The sequence below is a fragment of the Gekko japonicus genome, unplaced genomic scaffold (assembly GCF_001447785.1).
Source record: "Gekko japonicus isolate JY-2015 unplaced genomic scaffold, Gekko_japonicus_V1.1 scaffold324, whole genome shotgun sequence".
In the NCBI taxonomy this organism is placed as follows: Eukaryota; Metazoa; Chordata; class Lepidosauria; order Squamata; family Gekkonidae; genus Gekko; species Gekko japonicus.
The window spans coordinates 320602-336917 of NW_015168056.1; the positions used below are offsets into that span (position 1 = coordinate 320602).

Here is a 16316-nt window from a genome sequence, read left to right on the forward strand (position 1 = left end):
TTGCTCGAAAGCCAGTCGAATCCGACTCTAGGGTTGCGGTGCTCATCTCCGTTTCAAAGCCGAAGAGCCAGTGCTGTCCGAAGACGTTTCCGTGGTCATGGGGCCGGCATGACTAAACAGCAAGGCGCACGGAACGCTGTTCCCTTCCCACCGAAGCCGTACCTATTTATCTACTTGCAATTTCTTGCTTTCAAACTGCTAGGTTGGCAGGAGCTGGAACCAGAGACGGGAGCTCACTCCGTCATGCGGCACACTTGGGTCTCGAACTGCTGAACTACCGACCTTTCACAGCCTGCAGTTCAGCGTCTTAACCACTCGAGCCACCGCAGCCCCATCCTCTTTAGGGCTCTTTAAAAAAAACACCTGATGAAAACGTTCTCTTTTTGGGTTGGAAGGTTAGGAATATTCCTAGTTGGTAGCAGTTATCACAGTTTAAATAGGAGGGGTATTTAAAATGAGATTTGGCGTAGTGATCACTGGTTTGAAGTAGCCAGTAAGTATGTCCCCTTGTTTGCTTTTGGAAATATGGTAACCCTAGGTTAGGTCCACTAATAAATTTTAAATAACTGTAGTTTAAATAAACAGGTCAAACGATAAACTATCTATTATAGAGATTTATTTTAAGCCAGTTTGCATGTCTCAGGGTTTGCATCTCCTCCCCTGCCATTTTCCTACAGGAAGTCTCTGTGTTACATGCAGATTTGAGGCGTTTCCTATTGGTTGCTTGGAAGCCACTCCCCCCCCCCCCCCCCCCCAAAGCCCCCCCCCACTGCAATGGAAGCTTTCCGGGATGAGGAGTGGAGAATGCCGGGTAATTTAATATTTAATATCAACATTTCCCCAATTCTAATTTTCTCATTCTGATTCTTCTAATTCATATCAGTAGTTTAAAAATGAAAACTGAGGCCTTCCCCTGTTTGTTTTCCCCCTGGAGAAGAGAGATTATGGGCGCATTTTATATTTGAAAATCCTGCCTAAGTCGTGCCCAAAAGCGACTCCGTTAAGTGCATGTGAAGGAGAGCTGAGATTGTAGTTCTTCTGTGATGAGCGCCCTCATCACGTCAGGGGTATTCCTTTCCTCTGAGGACTGGGCCCTAGCCTTTAAACCAAACACCTGTGCTATGCGCTGATTGAGTTTTGGCACAGATTAAAGTTATTCCTTCCAGAGCTAGGTTCCAAATGGGCAGTCTCTCTCAACGAACCGATTCCCTGCCCTTCAGGAGTTGTGTCACGGGAACTCAGGGTGCAAAGGTACAGTGCACACTGTAATCAGCTTGGTGCGCATTGTACCGCCGCATCCTGACTCCTTTCTTTGCAACACCCTTCCCACCTTCTGACTGGGATCTAAGGACGTGGCTCTCCAGCAGTGTTCCCTCTAAGCTGACTTAGTGTGAGGTAGCTCACAGTTTTTTAGCCTCTGGCTCACACATTTTTGTCTCAGCTCAGGAGGGATGGCTCCAGAGCAAACTTAATTTATGCAGGAGCCACATCGCTTGCTCACAACTTTAACGCCAGTAGCTCACAAAGTGAGATTTTTGCTCACAAGACTCCACAGCTTAGAGGGAACGTTGCTCTCCAGTACAGCTCATTCCTGATTCAGGGAACTTTGACTCTCGGGAACTCATACCCCGAAAATCTTGTTGGTTTCTACAGAGACGATCGCCCCGTCTGCTGTTTCCTTAGCTGTACGTTGGCATCTTCTGTATCAAGGGAGATGGCTTGAGAGCACGCAGCAGGCAAACCCCTTCTGAAGGAGAGCAGTTCCGCTTTGTCTCCGTTTTGGGAGTGATTGATCCCATCGCACCAGTAGTAGAGACCCTGCAGAATTGTCCAGTTCCCCCCCCCAGGCTGATTCAAAGGAGGCTGAGCCAGAACAGGGACTCATGCAGAGACGCAGCCGGCTGGTGGAAATCTGCACTTGGACTGCAGGGCTCCTGGAGGAAAAACAGCAGAGCAACATGGCCCCCCCCCCCCAAAAAAAATATTGTTAAACCAGCTCACCACCGTGAAGAGTGCGGCATGTTTCGGAAATGCACTCAAAGATCAGTTCTGCATAAAAGTGCGCTTTTCTCCCCCCCCTTTTTTTCACCCACCCACTTTCCTAGAGTCAAGAACCGCCTGTTAATAGCCACCTTGTCTAGTTAAAGGGGAAACCCCTTTTTCTCGCTGAAGGGGCTTCCGAGAACTATTTGCATGCCTGTTTACAGGGCCTTTGCCTCATTTTGGTCAGAGCTTTTGCTAGCGGAAAAGCTCTGTGTGTGTGTGTGTGTGTGTGGTGAGGGAAAGAACCACTTTTTAGGCCTGCATTTTGTACTTCGAGACTCGGTTTTCTTTGTTTGCAGAGGTGAAATTAATTCACAAGCTTTCCCAAAAACTTCCACTTTTTGTCTGTCTTTGTCAAGTTAAGATACCTGGCTCTAGATTTTTAGATCTATTCATTTGCTGCATTTTACTCTGCCTTCCTCCCTAAATGGGGACTCGAAGCATTTCACATCATTTTCCTCTCCTCCATTTTATCCTCACAATAACCCTGTGGGCAGCTGTATTGGTCTGAAACAACAGAACAAATGTTGGTCTTAAACGTGCCATTGAACTCTAACTTTGTTCTGTCACAATAACCCTGTGAGGTAGGTGGGGCTGAGAGAGCTCTTTTGAGGACTATCCTTGAGAGAACAGCTCTGAAACAACTTGTGATTGACCCAAGGCCACACCAGCAGCTGCTATACATCCACTATATTTTAATGTTGTTTTTTTTTTTTTTAAAAATAGTGTATTATAATAGTGATTGCAATGCAGTGCAATATTTTGTTGATCTCTGACCTAACACTGCACCCCAGGAAAGGATTCTGTCAGTTAACTCCATGTTTTAGTGAAGCAAAATGTTACTTTAAAAAAAATCTCAGTTTACCACTCTTAACAATTAAGAATATAATTGGATATGTAGTGTAATTTGGAATGGTAGATTTAAATGTAATTCTCTGTTCTGGTGACAAGAAAAATACCCTACACAGCCAAGATGCTTTAACGTTTGCCTCCATGCTAGAAAGGAGTTGGATGAGATCTAATGACTCAATTCTCACAATTTAGGATAGATCAGTCTCTAGTTCTGACATATTTATTACCTATGTTGTTTCCCCCCCACAGTTGAACCCAAACAGATAACCAGAAACCAAGCTTGTCATTCTTTTTATCTGTTAAAAAAACATTTTTCACTATTTTGCATGCTAATTTAACAAGCCACCCTCTATAGATACAACTATGATCTGTAATTCCATTTCATCACGAAAACTCACACCTTGAGTTTTGTTGGTCTTAAAGGTGCCACTGGACTGTGTTAGTGGGTGCGTTCAGACGGGGCGTTGCAGCCGCCATAAACTGTACCGCGATCACACTTACCTCCTGTCTGCGGAGCCCATCGCTGTATGCCCGTTCACACACAGCGGGCATTGGTGGGTGTTTTTTTTTAACACAGTTTGCGCATGCACATAGGCAGCCATCCACAGAATGGCGATCTTCACGCATGTGCAAAACACCCCGTCTTACATTTAAAGTTTAAAGGTAAGGACTTACCTTTAAAGTTTAAAGAGCAAAGTGGCCTCCCAGAGGTCCCGGACTCCTCTAAAAGTTAAACTAAGGACCTTTTCTCTCTTTTTTTAAACAAACGCCGGGGTGAAGCTTCGCCCAAGCGCATATCGCCGACCTAAAAAAAAAAGGCAGGCGAAAATCGGAAGCTTCGGGCTTCCGAACGGAAGTGGCTCTACAACGGTGGAGAGCGATCAGACGGGGGGGGGGGGAAAAGCGATTACAACCGTTGCACTCAGGATACCCCTGAGTAGGCAGGGACACAGGGATGACTCATGCAGAGATGCAACAGCCAGCCAACCGTTAGGGACGGAAGGCAGATGTTCTACGTGTGAACGCCGGTAAGTACACCGATTCCAACCGGCACCTATACCGTTGCAAATGCCCCGTCTGAACGCACCCAGTGTGTTGTAGAGGTTGGAGTATCGGACTTGTATCTGGGAGACCCGGGCTCGGATCCCCGCTCGTGCCACGGGAGCTCACTGGGTGACTTTGGACTTATCCCACTTTCTCAGCCTGACCTACTTCACAGGGTTGTTGTGAGGATAAAAGGGAGAAGAGGAGACTGATGTAAACTGCTTTGGGGCCCCGTTGTGAGAAAGGGTGTGTGCGCGCGCGCAAATGAATTAAATAAATAAACAAGAGACTGGCTGGTAGGATTTATTCCATTTAATAGAGAGATATGGGGTAAGACTGCTTGTGTTAATTTAATTTAGGGTCTTTAGACTCCTCCAGAAGTCTCAGGGCCATTTGCAGAACAGGCTGCCGCATGAAGGTCGACAGGCAGCAGGGATCAGATGTCGTGCCTCTCGTTTCTTGAAACCCCTTCTGGAATGATGGCGAAGGAGGGACAGCATTTCAGTGGCCATCTTATCTTTTAAGCCAGTTTGGTGTAGTGGTTAAGTGTGTGGACTCTAATCTGGGAGAACCGGGTTTGATTCCCCCACTCCTCCACTTGCAGCTGCTGATGTGACCTTGAGTCAGTCACAAGCTCTGGCACAGCTGTCCTTGAAAAAGAGCAGTTTCTGTCAGTGCTCTCTCAGCCCCACCCACCTCACAGGGTGTCTGTTGTGAGGAGGGGGAGGGAAAGGAGTTTGTAAGCCGCTCTGAGACTCCAAGTGAAGGGCGGGGTATAAACCCAATCCTTCTTCTTCTTCTCTTAAAAAGCTGCTTTTCTTTAACGGATTTTCATTCTACTTTCAGGGTCCGCCCCCCCACCCCCCAAGCCCTGCCTATTTAATTTCGCTTGCTTTCAGTGCTAGGGTTTCACTCTCCTTCAGTTATTTGCAAGGAAAGCAACACCCGAGCCGGTGTTCCCTCTAAGCTGAGTTAGTGTGAGCTAGCTCACAGTTTTTTTAGCCTCCAGCTCACACACATTTTTGTCTCAGCCCAGGAAGGGATGGCTCCGGAGCAAACTAATTTATGCAGTAGCCAAATGGCTCGCTCACAAATTTAATGCCAGTAGCTCACAAAGTGGAATTTTTGCTCACAGGACTCCACAGCTTAGAGGGAACATTGCACCGGTCATAAGATGGTGGAACATTGAGCACAGAGGATAGTTTTAAAATGGCTCCTGGAAGATTGGCTCCGTGCCTCTGGAGCGGTTTCTTTTCCAGAGGAGTGTTTCACTGCTGCCCTCTGCCAGCTTCCTGAGGAAATATCTTTCATCGCAGCTCCTTTTCTTTTCTTTGTGTCTCAGATGAAAGAACTTGGCCTTTTCACAGTCCTTTTAAAAGTGCGCCTTTCATTATCCTTCAACATGACGCTTTTTGACACTGGGGCTGGATAGCCAACACGTTGGCTTGCCGAGGTGTGATTTAAGTCAAACGTTGGTACGAAATGAAATAAATTAATGGTTAAAAATCGGATCGTCTGACTCTTTTATGAACTTATGGAACGTTGCCTTTACTTTGGAGGGGGAGAGAGGTGGTGGTGGGGGAAATCTCAGTGCTCTAATTATAAATATCGTAGGAGATATTTAGCATCTGTCTCAAGGGGAATGTTGGTCTTCTCAGTAGCTGCTGCCCGGCTCTTTCCTCTGAGATTTCTGAATAGAGGAGGGCGATTTACATGATAAAGGAGAACTGGGCAGATCAAAGCAGGAAGGGATCCTGGAAAGATGGATCACCTTTGAATGTCGATCCGTTAACCAACACCCATCTCCAAAGCTGCCGGCTGTAAAGTGCTGTCCTTTTGCGAGGTTCTGAGCATCGCTGTTCAAGAATAAACTGTAGGTTCTGTGTTGTTTTCCGAAATAACGTAAATAAAAAATATTTAAGAAACTAACATCGGACCCCGTGGGGTTGCGTAAAGGCTTAATTCAGTTTGAGGTCCCGTATTTTAACGCGCATAGCAACAAGTTAGTATGCCGTTTAATTTGGGGAGCATCTAAGTGAGGGTTTTTACTGTCGAACTTTTTTTTTTTTGCCCCCTGCCTTTGATGATTTTAAATCGTGTTTGCGAACGGAAATGGTCGCCCAAGCTGGTCAGATCTCAGACGCTAAGCAGGGTCGGGCCTGGGTTTGTACTTGGATGGGAGACCACCTGGGACATCTAGTTCTCCCCCCCCCCCGTTACCCTAGCCAATCCCTGCCTGCAAGGGGAGTGGGCATACTGAAGCAGCCAATGAGAGGCTGTGGAATCTTTGGGGGCGGGGCGTTATAAATGGAGTTAAAGTCTGTCATGGCCTCAGTGAGGGTTCGGGGAAGCGACCGAGAAACAGGAAATCTACTAGGGGGTTAGCTATATAATTAAGCTTTGACCGATGAAGGAAGAGAACTCATATATAGGGTAGGTAAACAGGGCTCAGGGGCTGGTAAAAAGGCAGGAATAGGGCAGGTATCCTGTGTTAGGTAAAGGTAAAGGTTCCCTTGCTCGAAAGCCAGTCGAGTCCGACTCTAGGGTTGCGGTGCTCATCTCCGTTTCCAAGCCGAAGAGCCAGCGCTGTCCGAAGACGTTTCTGTGGTCATGTGGCCGGCATGAGTAAACACCGAGGCGCACGGAACGCTGTCACCTTCCAACCGAAGTGGTACCTGTTTATCTACTTGCAATTTCTTGCTTTCAAACTGCTAGGTTGGCAGGAATCCTGTGTTACCTGAGGGAAATAGTAAGCTTAGGGGTCTTATGAAAGGATTGGGGGAAATATCCCAAGAGACCAGACCCTGTTTCAGTAGACTGAGATTCTTGGGTTTCAGGAGGAGTTCCAAGAGAAATCATTCCTTCACTTTCTGACCGAAACACCCCATCAGCTCTGCAAAGCTGTGTGTGGAATTGTGACTGTCGATGGCCGAGTTCCGCTGTCCCTGGCTGTGAACAATCGATATCTTGTCCCTTTCCACCAAATCACGAAGCAAGCGAGCCCTTCTAAGGAAGAGACGATAAGACGCTTTCACACATGGCAAATAATTCACCTCCAGCCCACTTCAGCCATCCTTTGCCAGCAGATTTTGCCGTTTCGCACAGTGAAATTCCAGTCAAAAAGTGCATCTACTGTGCGTTGAAAGAGCTGAATGAACTGACTTTTTTGTGCTGTGAAAGGAAGGTGTTGGTGTGAATCCCTGAAGGAGGAAAGGGGGGGGGGAGTAGTAGAATTACCTCAGATTCCTAGTCCAGGTTTCCTCTATAATCACAAATGTTATTTATTTATTTATTAGGCTCAGGGCGGCTAACTAGAGGCAATTGCCATTCATAACACTAAAACCAAATAAAACAATCAGATTACAATTATACATCTAAAATCGGTGCTCACAACAATATATCATCCAAGACGGGGACTCCAGTGCAATGTTTCAGAGGTACTGCTGTCGCTTCTTGATTGGTCTACGCTCTGTCCGTTCTCCGTTCCCAAGGCCAGTTCGCATAACCAGAGATGGCAACGTGATGGTGGTACAGTGACGGCGGCGGCTCCTACTCGAAAGCCTGGCGGAAGAGCTCTGTCTTACAGGCCCTGCGGAACTGTACAGGGTCCCGCAGGGCCCTGATCTCTTCCGGGAGCTCATTCCACCAGGTAGGAGCCACCACACACACAAAAAAAAGCCCTGGCCCTGGTAGCAGCATATTTAACACACACACACTCCCCGCCCTGATGAGGACTGAATATACTCCAGTGATACAGTGTGCTGTGAGCAGTTGAAAATCAGTTAGAGGGAAATAAAAGGATGAGGAAATTAGCTGAGACAACCTCCTGAAAGATTATAGAGGGAATTTCTGAAGGGGGAAATTTCCAAATCAATCCCCCTCCCATGATTCTTCATGGGAGTCAGGCTTCTGGGTGTGCATGTATGGATTTCTGAAGGAACACCTCTCATTGTGTCAGTGATAGACTGAAGTGTGCTGCCTCAAATAATTGTCATCAACTCTTAACCCTCGGCGCCGGCACCAAAGGCACCCCGTCGAAGGCCGGGAGAAGGAGCCCCAGCCCTGAACCAACCCGAGCTAAGCCCAGAACCTCTGTCTTTGCCGGGCTTAGCTTCAGCCGACTCAGCCTGAGCCAACCAGCCACAGCCTGCAATGCCCACAAATTCCACCATCTTTTGAACGACACCCCTATGCTACCTAGGAACGTTTCTATCTTTTTACAGCAGGTAGTAGACAGAGAAATGCCAGATGATAATGATGTGTTAAAATTCAGTTTCCTTCATCAGCTTCTGAAAGGTGTAGTCGATCAAGATATTGTTCTCCTGGCCGCCATTTTTTTAGATTCACTAGCAAAGCAGACAATGCTTATTGCACAGACTTTGGGGGGGGGGGGATCACGAGAAGCTAGATTTTATTACACAATGCCCTTTGAAGGAAGTAAGTTTGAGGCCAGATCCTCAAGATAATAAAGGAACCATAGAATCATAAAGTTGGACGGGACCACCAGGGTCATCTAGTGCATGTTTGGTGTAGTGGTTAAGTGCGCGGATTCTAACCTGGGAGAACCGGGTTTGATTCCCCACTCCTCCACTTGCAGCTGCTGGATGACCTTGGGCAAGCCACAATTCTGTCAGAGCTGTCCTTGAAAGAGCAGTTCTCTCAGAGCTCTCTCAGCCCCGCCTACCTCACAGGGTGTCTGTTGTGGGGAGGGGAAGGGAACGGAGTTTGTAAGCTGCTCTGAGACTTCGAGTGAAGGGCAGGGTATAAATCCAATCTCCTCCTCCTCCTCCTCCCTTTTCCTCCACACTCAAGTTTGCCAGCTCGTATTCAAAACAATTTTAGCCAGTTTGGTGTAGTGGTTAGGTGCGCAGACTCTAATCTGGGAGAACCAGGTTTGATTCCCCACTCCTCCACTTGCAGCTGCTGGATGACCTTGGTCAAGCCATAGTTCTGTCAGGGCTGTCCTTTAAAAAGAGCAGTTTCTGTCAGAGCTCTCTCAGCCCCGCCTACCTCACAGGGTGCCTGTTGTGGGGAGGGGAAGGGAAAGGAGTTTGTAAGCCGCTCTGAGACTCTGAGTGAAGGGCGGGGAGTATAAATCCAATCTCCTCCTCCCCCTCCTCCCCCTCCTCTTCTTCTTGTTTGAATAGAAGCACATAATCCAGCACAGTTACTTGTAAACATTGCCTTCCTGACCACTCGCCAACCCATGCCATAACTAAAATTGACTTGGTCGCTGCTGATGGAAGGTGTGACAGGGTAGGTGTGGAGCTGAGAAAGCACCTGGTTTTCACAGGTTCCTGTTGTCCCTAATCTGGGTGGCACAGCCTAGCTTGATCTCAGAAGCTAAGCAGGATTGGCCCTGGTTAGTACTTGAACGGGAGACCTCCAGGGAAGTCCAGGGTTGCTTTGCAGAGGCAGGCACTGTCAAAACCACCTCCGTATGTCTCTTTGCCCTTTACCTGGGCTCATCAGATCTTGGAAACTGAACAGGGTCAGCCTTGGTTAGGACTTGGATGGGAGACCACCAAGGAAGTCCAGGGTTGCTACGCAGAATCAGGCAATGGCAAACCACCTCTGTATATCTCTTGCCTTTACCTGGATGGCCCAGGCCGGCTTGGTCTCATCTGCTCTTGGAAGCTAAGCAGGGTCGGCCTTGGTTAGTACTTGTATAGGAGACCTCCAATGAAGTCACGGGTTGCTACACAGAAACAGGCAAGGGCAAAACTGCCACCCCTTGCCTTGAAAGCTCTGCGGGGTTGCCACAGGGTGGCTATGACTTTACACACACTCCTGGCCAGTGTTCCCTCTAAGCTGAGTTAGGGTGAGCCAGCTCACAGTTTTTTCTCCTCCGGCTCATCCATTTTTGTCTTCGCTCAGGAAGGATGGCTCCAGGGCCAACTAATTTATGCAGGAGCCAAATGACTCGCCCACAATTTTAACGCCAGTACCTCCTCACAAAGTAGAATTTTTGCTCACAAGACTCCACTGCTTAGAGGGAGCACTGCTCATGGCTTGTGTGTGCCACGTCCTAGTCCTTGACAGTAACAAACCGCCCTGGTCTTTATCCTTAGTCACTCAGCATCTGAAGAGGCCTCAGGATCCGACTCGGCGAGCCAGTCCGACAGCGAGCAGGCCAGCGATCATGGGAGCGAGTCCAACAGCAGCTCGGAGTCCTCGGAGAGCCAGTCCGAGTCGGAGAGCGAGTCGACGGGCTCTAAATCTCGGCAGACGCCCCGCGAAGCAAAAGAGAAGCCGGCTTCCAAGAAAGAAAGGATAGCGGACGTCAAAAAGGTACGCCAGCTCCTTGTACACTTGTGGGATGCATTCTGGCAGTCTGGTCCGCTGGTGGAGGCACACACAAGCATACACGTGACGCTCTCTTGTCCTGTGTCAGACTATCAGTCCGTCAAGGTCAGTATTGCCTCCTCTGACTGTCAGCGGCCCTCCAGGGTCACAAATGGAGATATTTCACATCCTCTGCTACTTGGTACTTTTAACTGGAGGTGCCGTGGATCGAACCTGGTGTGTAAAAGAGATGTCCTGTTCCCGAGCCATGGCGCCTTCCTAAGTGGTGGAAGGAGCCAGAGGAGAACACCTCCCGCAGGATCTAGCCCTTTGCCTTTAATGCCACAGACTTAAGTTGTATCCTGAGTGAGTTTGGATGGGGGACCTTCGAAACTGCTACCCGGACCACCGTACTCCCCTTGTCTTGCTAGTCAGCTTCAGAAAGAACAATTCTTCCAAGCCTGGGTTTGATTTGCATGGATCTGCTGTGAACCTTACGTGTGTGATTACCAGTTTGCCGTAAAAGGATTTGAATAGCTGCAGAGAGCAGCTGAAATGCTTATGGGGGCTGATGGTAGATTTAGGGAGACCTGGGTTAAGATGCCTGCTGTACCCCGAAGTTACAATGGGCCCGTCGAGTAGGCCTGTATTCTACCTCCAACAAATACAGGGAGGAACACAGCAGGAAATGGCAAACAAAGCTAAAATGCTGTGCACAAAAACCAAATGAGTCAAGAAATTGTACAAAACCGTTTGCTCAAGACTCAGAGTGCATCATTCTAAATGGTATGTAGGTAAAAACCCCAGATTATTCTATGCAAATTATGTAACCTCATACACACACCATATGTTAAAATTATATAACAATCCAAAATGAATACATGCAAGTACAAAACATGGCTCCATAGTAGCATCCAAATTTCCACTCAGACTCTGTCCTTTTCCACTCAGACTCAGTCCTCTAATGATACCAATTAATCACAAAGTATGAGAAAAAACTCCCAAGTTCTTCAATAAGTTGCTTTCCATCCAGATCCGCTTAGCAGTAGAAGATTCATCAAAGAAATGGTTCCAGCGACTCCCAATGCGGTAGCTAGCTTCGGGAAATTGCATTTCGGCAATTGCTTTCTGAAGAGCGGATCCGAACGATCAGTTATATAACAGGAAAGATTCTCACAAAGGATTCAAAAACGGGCAGTAAGCGCCATTGATCTCACACGAATTCTGTGATGGAACGCAACTTATTGAAGAACTTGGGAGTTTTTTCCCCTCATACCTTGTGATTAATTGGTACAATTAAAGGAATGAATCTGTGAGTGGAAATTTGAGCACTACCACTAAGCCACGTTGTACTTGCATGTGTTCATTTTGGATTGTAGCAGGAACAAGAAAAGGAAAAAAAACTAAACCTAACAAAGAACTCCAAAACCAAACAAAGGTTAGTGGAAAGGAGGGCCAATATAAAAACTATTTATAAAAAGAGGTACATGTATTTATTGATAATATCAAATTAAAACATATATAGGGGCCCAATTACAACCAATATACATAAACCATAATCATAACCAGGGCTAAAAAAATGACCTGACGCGTTTCGGCCAAATCGGCCTTCCTCAGAGGTCATACAAATGTGGCTAGATGGTAAATAGTTACATTCATAAAAACACAATCAAAAATATATACAAAATACAAATTCAATCAGGACCATAAAGAAAATTGTTCAGAAGGAAGATAACCAGGCTTTTTACTTGTGAACATTGTGGCAACACAATCTAAGAAGTGGTTTTATAGGCCATGACCATAGGTTGATTTTATAACTACTGGGCTAGTGATTGCACTAAAAAGGTTGTATGCGCATATTTACCCTGTGCCTGGGTATTTTCCTTCTGAACAATGTAACTATTTACCATCTAGCCACATTTGTATGACCTCTGAGGAAGGCCGATTCGGCCGAAACGCGTCAGGTCATTTTTTTAGCCCTGGTTATGATTATGATTCATTTTGGATTGTTACATAATTTTGAGATACGGTGTTTGTAGTGAGGACACATGATTTGCATAGAACAATGTGAGGTTTTTTCCTACATACTATCTCCCTTATAAATACAAGCCGAATGGTGGTGGCACTTCTCTAGAACATTCCACACGCTCCAAAATCAGTTCGCTGTCTGATCTGTCAGTCAAAGGGTCTCCCTATCCACTGGCTGCTTTGCCTGAGTCCTGCCTCCAACATTCTAAACAGTTTGCTCTTCCTCTCCCCCCATAGCCAGTCAGAACACAGAGGTTATTTGCATATGCAGCCTCATTGGCCTCTGCCTCGGAACACAGAGGTCGTTTGCATATGCGACTTGATTGGCTTTTGCCTCTAACATTCTAAACAGTTTGCTGTTCTGAGGTAAAATGTGTCCAATCTCCAGGTGAGGGCTGGAGATCACTCAGAATTACAACTGCTTTCCAGATGGCAGAGATCAGTTCCCCTGGAGAAAATGGTGGGCTCTGTATCCTTATATGCTGCTGAGGTGGCCCCCATATGACAGCCAATGTGACGTAGCAGTCAGGGCTTCAGAGCACGGGAGAGGCTGCAGGTGTGTGGGAGGTGGAAGGTAGCAGAGATCAGTTCCCCTGGAGAAAATGGTCGCCACAGCAAATTGACACTGAGTGTCCAAGGCCGGGGTACCCGCCCAGAGCCTCTTTCTAGAGGCCGTTGTATTTATTTCCACAACGGGCCTTTCCCCTAGTTTATAATAATGTACATTGAGTCTTGAGTAAACGGCTTTGTACAATTTCTTTATTCTTTTGGTTTTTGTACACAGTATTTTGGCTTTGTTTGCTGTATTCTACCTCAGCAAAGCCCAGAGCCTTCAGGAACCTTCCCACAACATAAGCGACTTTGCTTGTCGGAAGCGCCCATCTTTTGGTTTTTGTACACAGTATTTTGGCTTTGTTTGCTGTATTCTACCTCAGCAAAGCCCAGAGCCTTCAGGAACCTTCCCACAACATAAGCGACTTTGCTTGTCGGAAGAGCCCACTTAAGTTGGAGGGAAGAGGTGGAGAAGAGCTTCAGGCGATGCCGAATGGAGCGGTCAGATACAGGCCTACCTCGCAGGGCTGTTGTGAGAATGAAATATGCGTGGGGAAACTCATGGGGCAGCCCCTGAGACCTTTGCATGAAGGATGGGTAAAGAATACAGGTCTGGCTTGTTTTTGCAGATGTGGGAAGAATATCCTGACGTTTATGGGGTGAGGAGGTCAAACCGCAGCAGACAGGAGCCCTCACGTTTTAATATTAAAGAAGAGGTAAGGAGGGACTGTGGTGAAGGTGAAATCGGGAGGCTCCAAGTGCTGCTGTATTTGGTGTCACCCTTTACACGTCGAAGTGGAAGTAGCGTTTGCATTTTGCTGGTGGAGAGGGCACGGTTCCTGCAGTCTCACCAAAAGATATTGGGGTGGGGTGGGGGTTGTTGGCTTCTCATTGACTGGAAAGGGACAGCGCGTAGGCCTGATGCAAGTCTGGTGCCATTTTGCAAAATGCAAGAAAAACAAAAGAAAACCAGGAATCGGTTGCCAGAAAGTGCATCATTCTGGGATCTAATGGGACAGCACAGCGGGGTGCATTTTTTGTGCATGCTGAAACGTGTGTGTGTGTGTTTGATCTTGAGTTCTGTGAACCCGTCCCCCCCCCCTCTTTTGCATTTTTAGATTCGTAGTAGTTCCCTCCATTCCAATGCATGAGAGCAATTCAGTGTTGGGTTCTTCATCTGTCGGCTGAGCCATTTCCCTCCTTCATTTTCATCTGACCGTATTAAAAGAAATGTGGTAATGGAGCCCTGTCATTTCGTCGTTGTTGCCGTCTTCATTAGTTGGCTTGGTTGGAGGGGGGGGTTGGTTATTTATTTTATCTATTCCTTTCGCCCACGGTGCTCCCTCCCTCTCGAATCCGATCTCAAAAGAGGGTTAAGCCATGTTTGTTTTTTGTTTTGTTCTTCTCCCCCTCCGTTTTTTGCAGATGGACAAAATGAGACTCAGGAAAGGTCAGAGTAAAACAGAGAGTGCCCAAGTTGGAAATCTAAAGGTAGGCACCTAAATTTATATTCAAGCACCTTAAAATATAAGCGGCACCCAGTCCTCTGAAAGTGGGTCCATTTATGCTTGGGTGCCTATATATGGATTTAGGTGCCTAGAGTCAGGCACCCGCCTTAGGAGTTCTCATTGCTAAATTGTGGAGAAATGCACCCATTTCGGAGCTGAAGCCGCCCTCTTCTCTCGGATTCGGATTTGCGGGCAACATGACTCGGTCAAAGAAGGCCCTCTTAAACCAGTGATCCTCAATGCGGTGCCGATGGGCACCATGGCACCGGTCAGTGGGTTTCCTGATGTCCATTTACTCTTTCCAAAAACAAAGAGCCAATCCTGGCTCTCCTGCACCTCCTTTGAACAGCACCCAGAAACAACTGTCTTCGTAGAAGGTGAATGAGTAGCTGGCAACTGCCCAACATTTTGTGCTTGGCCCCAGTACTGCATGGCAGCCATTTTCTGACCGGCCTGGCCTTCCATGGCAGCCATTTTGACGTGGCCCGCATTCCCCGATCTCTGAATTCTAAAAGTACTCACAGACTCAACAAGAGGGTGATCTAAACTTCGGCAGAACCAATGGCCAACGTCTTAAGAGTCATGTGTTGTTGGTTATTGGGTAGCCAAACATCGACAGACACACTCCTTCATCCATCTCAGTGAAGGAACACGATTTCCGCTTTCCACATCTTTTTCCCCTCGGCACTTTCTGTTAATTAACTTCGTGTTTCTCTCTAGTGGGGAACCGAAACGGCTTGCGTTGTTCTCCCATTTTACCCTCGCAGCCCTTAGGCTGAGAGTGTGTGGCTGGCCCCAGGTTGCTCAGCAAGCTTCGGTGGCTGAACCTGGGTCTTCCAACACCCCAAACACTACACCACACTGGCTATCCCCTCTATTCATACAGACAGTGGTGTAACCCTTGAGTCTCATTTACTGTTTGAATTTGAACCAGGTTTGCGTCCTCCCCCCAGCAGGGTTGGGTCTCTGGCCGAGCCTCTAAAACGATTGCTTGAGGGGGTCACAATAAAGAGGGCAACAGAGTGGCACCAGGGAAGGGGGGGATTGGCTCACCCCGGCCAGGCCAACAGCAGCAAGGAGGGGGGAGACTGGTGTCCCCTTCTGGCACTGTGCTGCCACCAGTTAGTCGCTAGGCCGAAGCCTGGCTTTGGCCTGGCCAGCAGTCACAGACCCGGGAGGGGGATGGATGTCCCTCGCGTGAGGTGACGAACATCTTGCGGGCAGCAGTTCTTCCGTTTGGGAAGCTGGGGATCTTTTGGAGATTTCTTGGCACCTTTTCCAAACTCGGAATGAGAGGAACGGTGAGTGTTGATAACATCAGAAGAGCTTTGCTGGATCAGACCCAGAAGTCCCAATTTCCAGGTGTTTGTTTCCCACAATGGACAGCCAGATGAACACGGAAAAGTAGTCTAAACTAAAGTGGTATCAAACAGTGCCATGTTTGTGCAGATGGGCCAGGGTGATGCCATCCAAATGGGCGTCTTGGGCTGAAGTAATGGCCCCGGAGGGCAGCGTGACTTGCTCGCAGAAGTCCTCCTCACCTTTGAAACGTGGCAGAGGAAAATGCACAGATGATGACAGGCCTGAATTGTGTGGAGGATTTCTACCGACAGGAGGGAATTTCTGTTCATCGAATGTGACGTTGTTGCCTCCCCAGTCCTGCTGCAACCTCCCCCCCCCCAAAAAAAAATGCTGCTCGTTGACTGGGGAACTACATGGGGGAGTGCCAGAGGCTTGTGGTGGGAGAGAAGAATTGGTGACAAACACCCAGTGTCGTCCCCCCCAATCTGCAGAAATTCTCCATTGAATCCAACCCGATAGGTTTTACATTTATGAAAGTGTGGCAGGATTTGCGGAAGGCTGTGGATAACTTTTTTCCTTTTTGAAAGGTCAGCTGATTCTGTAAAGGTCCTTCCTTCCTTCCTTCCTTCCTTCCTTCCTTCCTTCCTTCCTTCCTTCCTTCCTTCCTTCCTTCCTCCCTCCCTCCCTCCCTCCCTCCCTCCC

The 16316-nt window shown here is 47.6% G+C and overlaps 1 protein-coding gene across 1 annotated transcript in view; it reads left to right on the forward strand.

The window, feature by feature from the left end:
* Positions 1–16316, forward strand: part of CHD2 (chromodomain helicase DNA binding protein 2) — a 112767-nt gene that overhangs the window by 6251 nt on the left and 90200 nt on the right. The window contains 2 exon segments of the mRNA XM_015414497.1: positions 10011–10230; positions 13434–13520. Coding sequence (XP_015269983.1) covers positions 10011–10230; positions 13434–13520 — 307 coding nt within the window.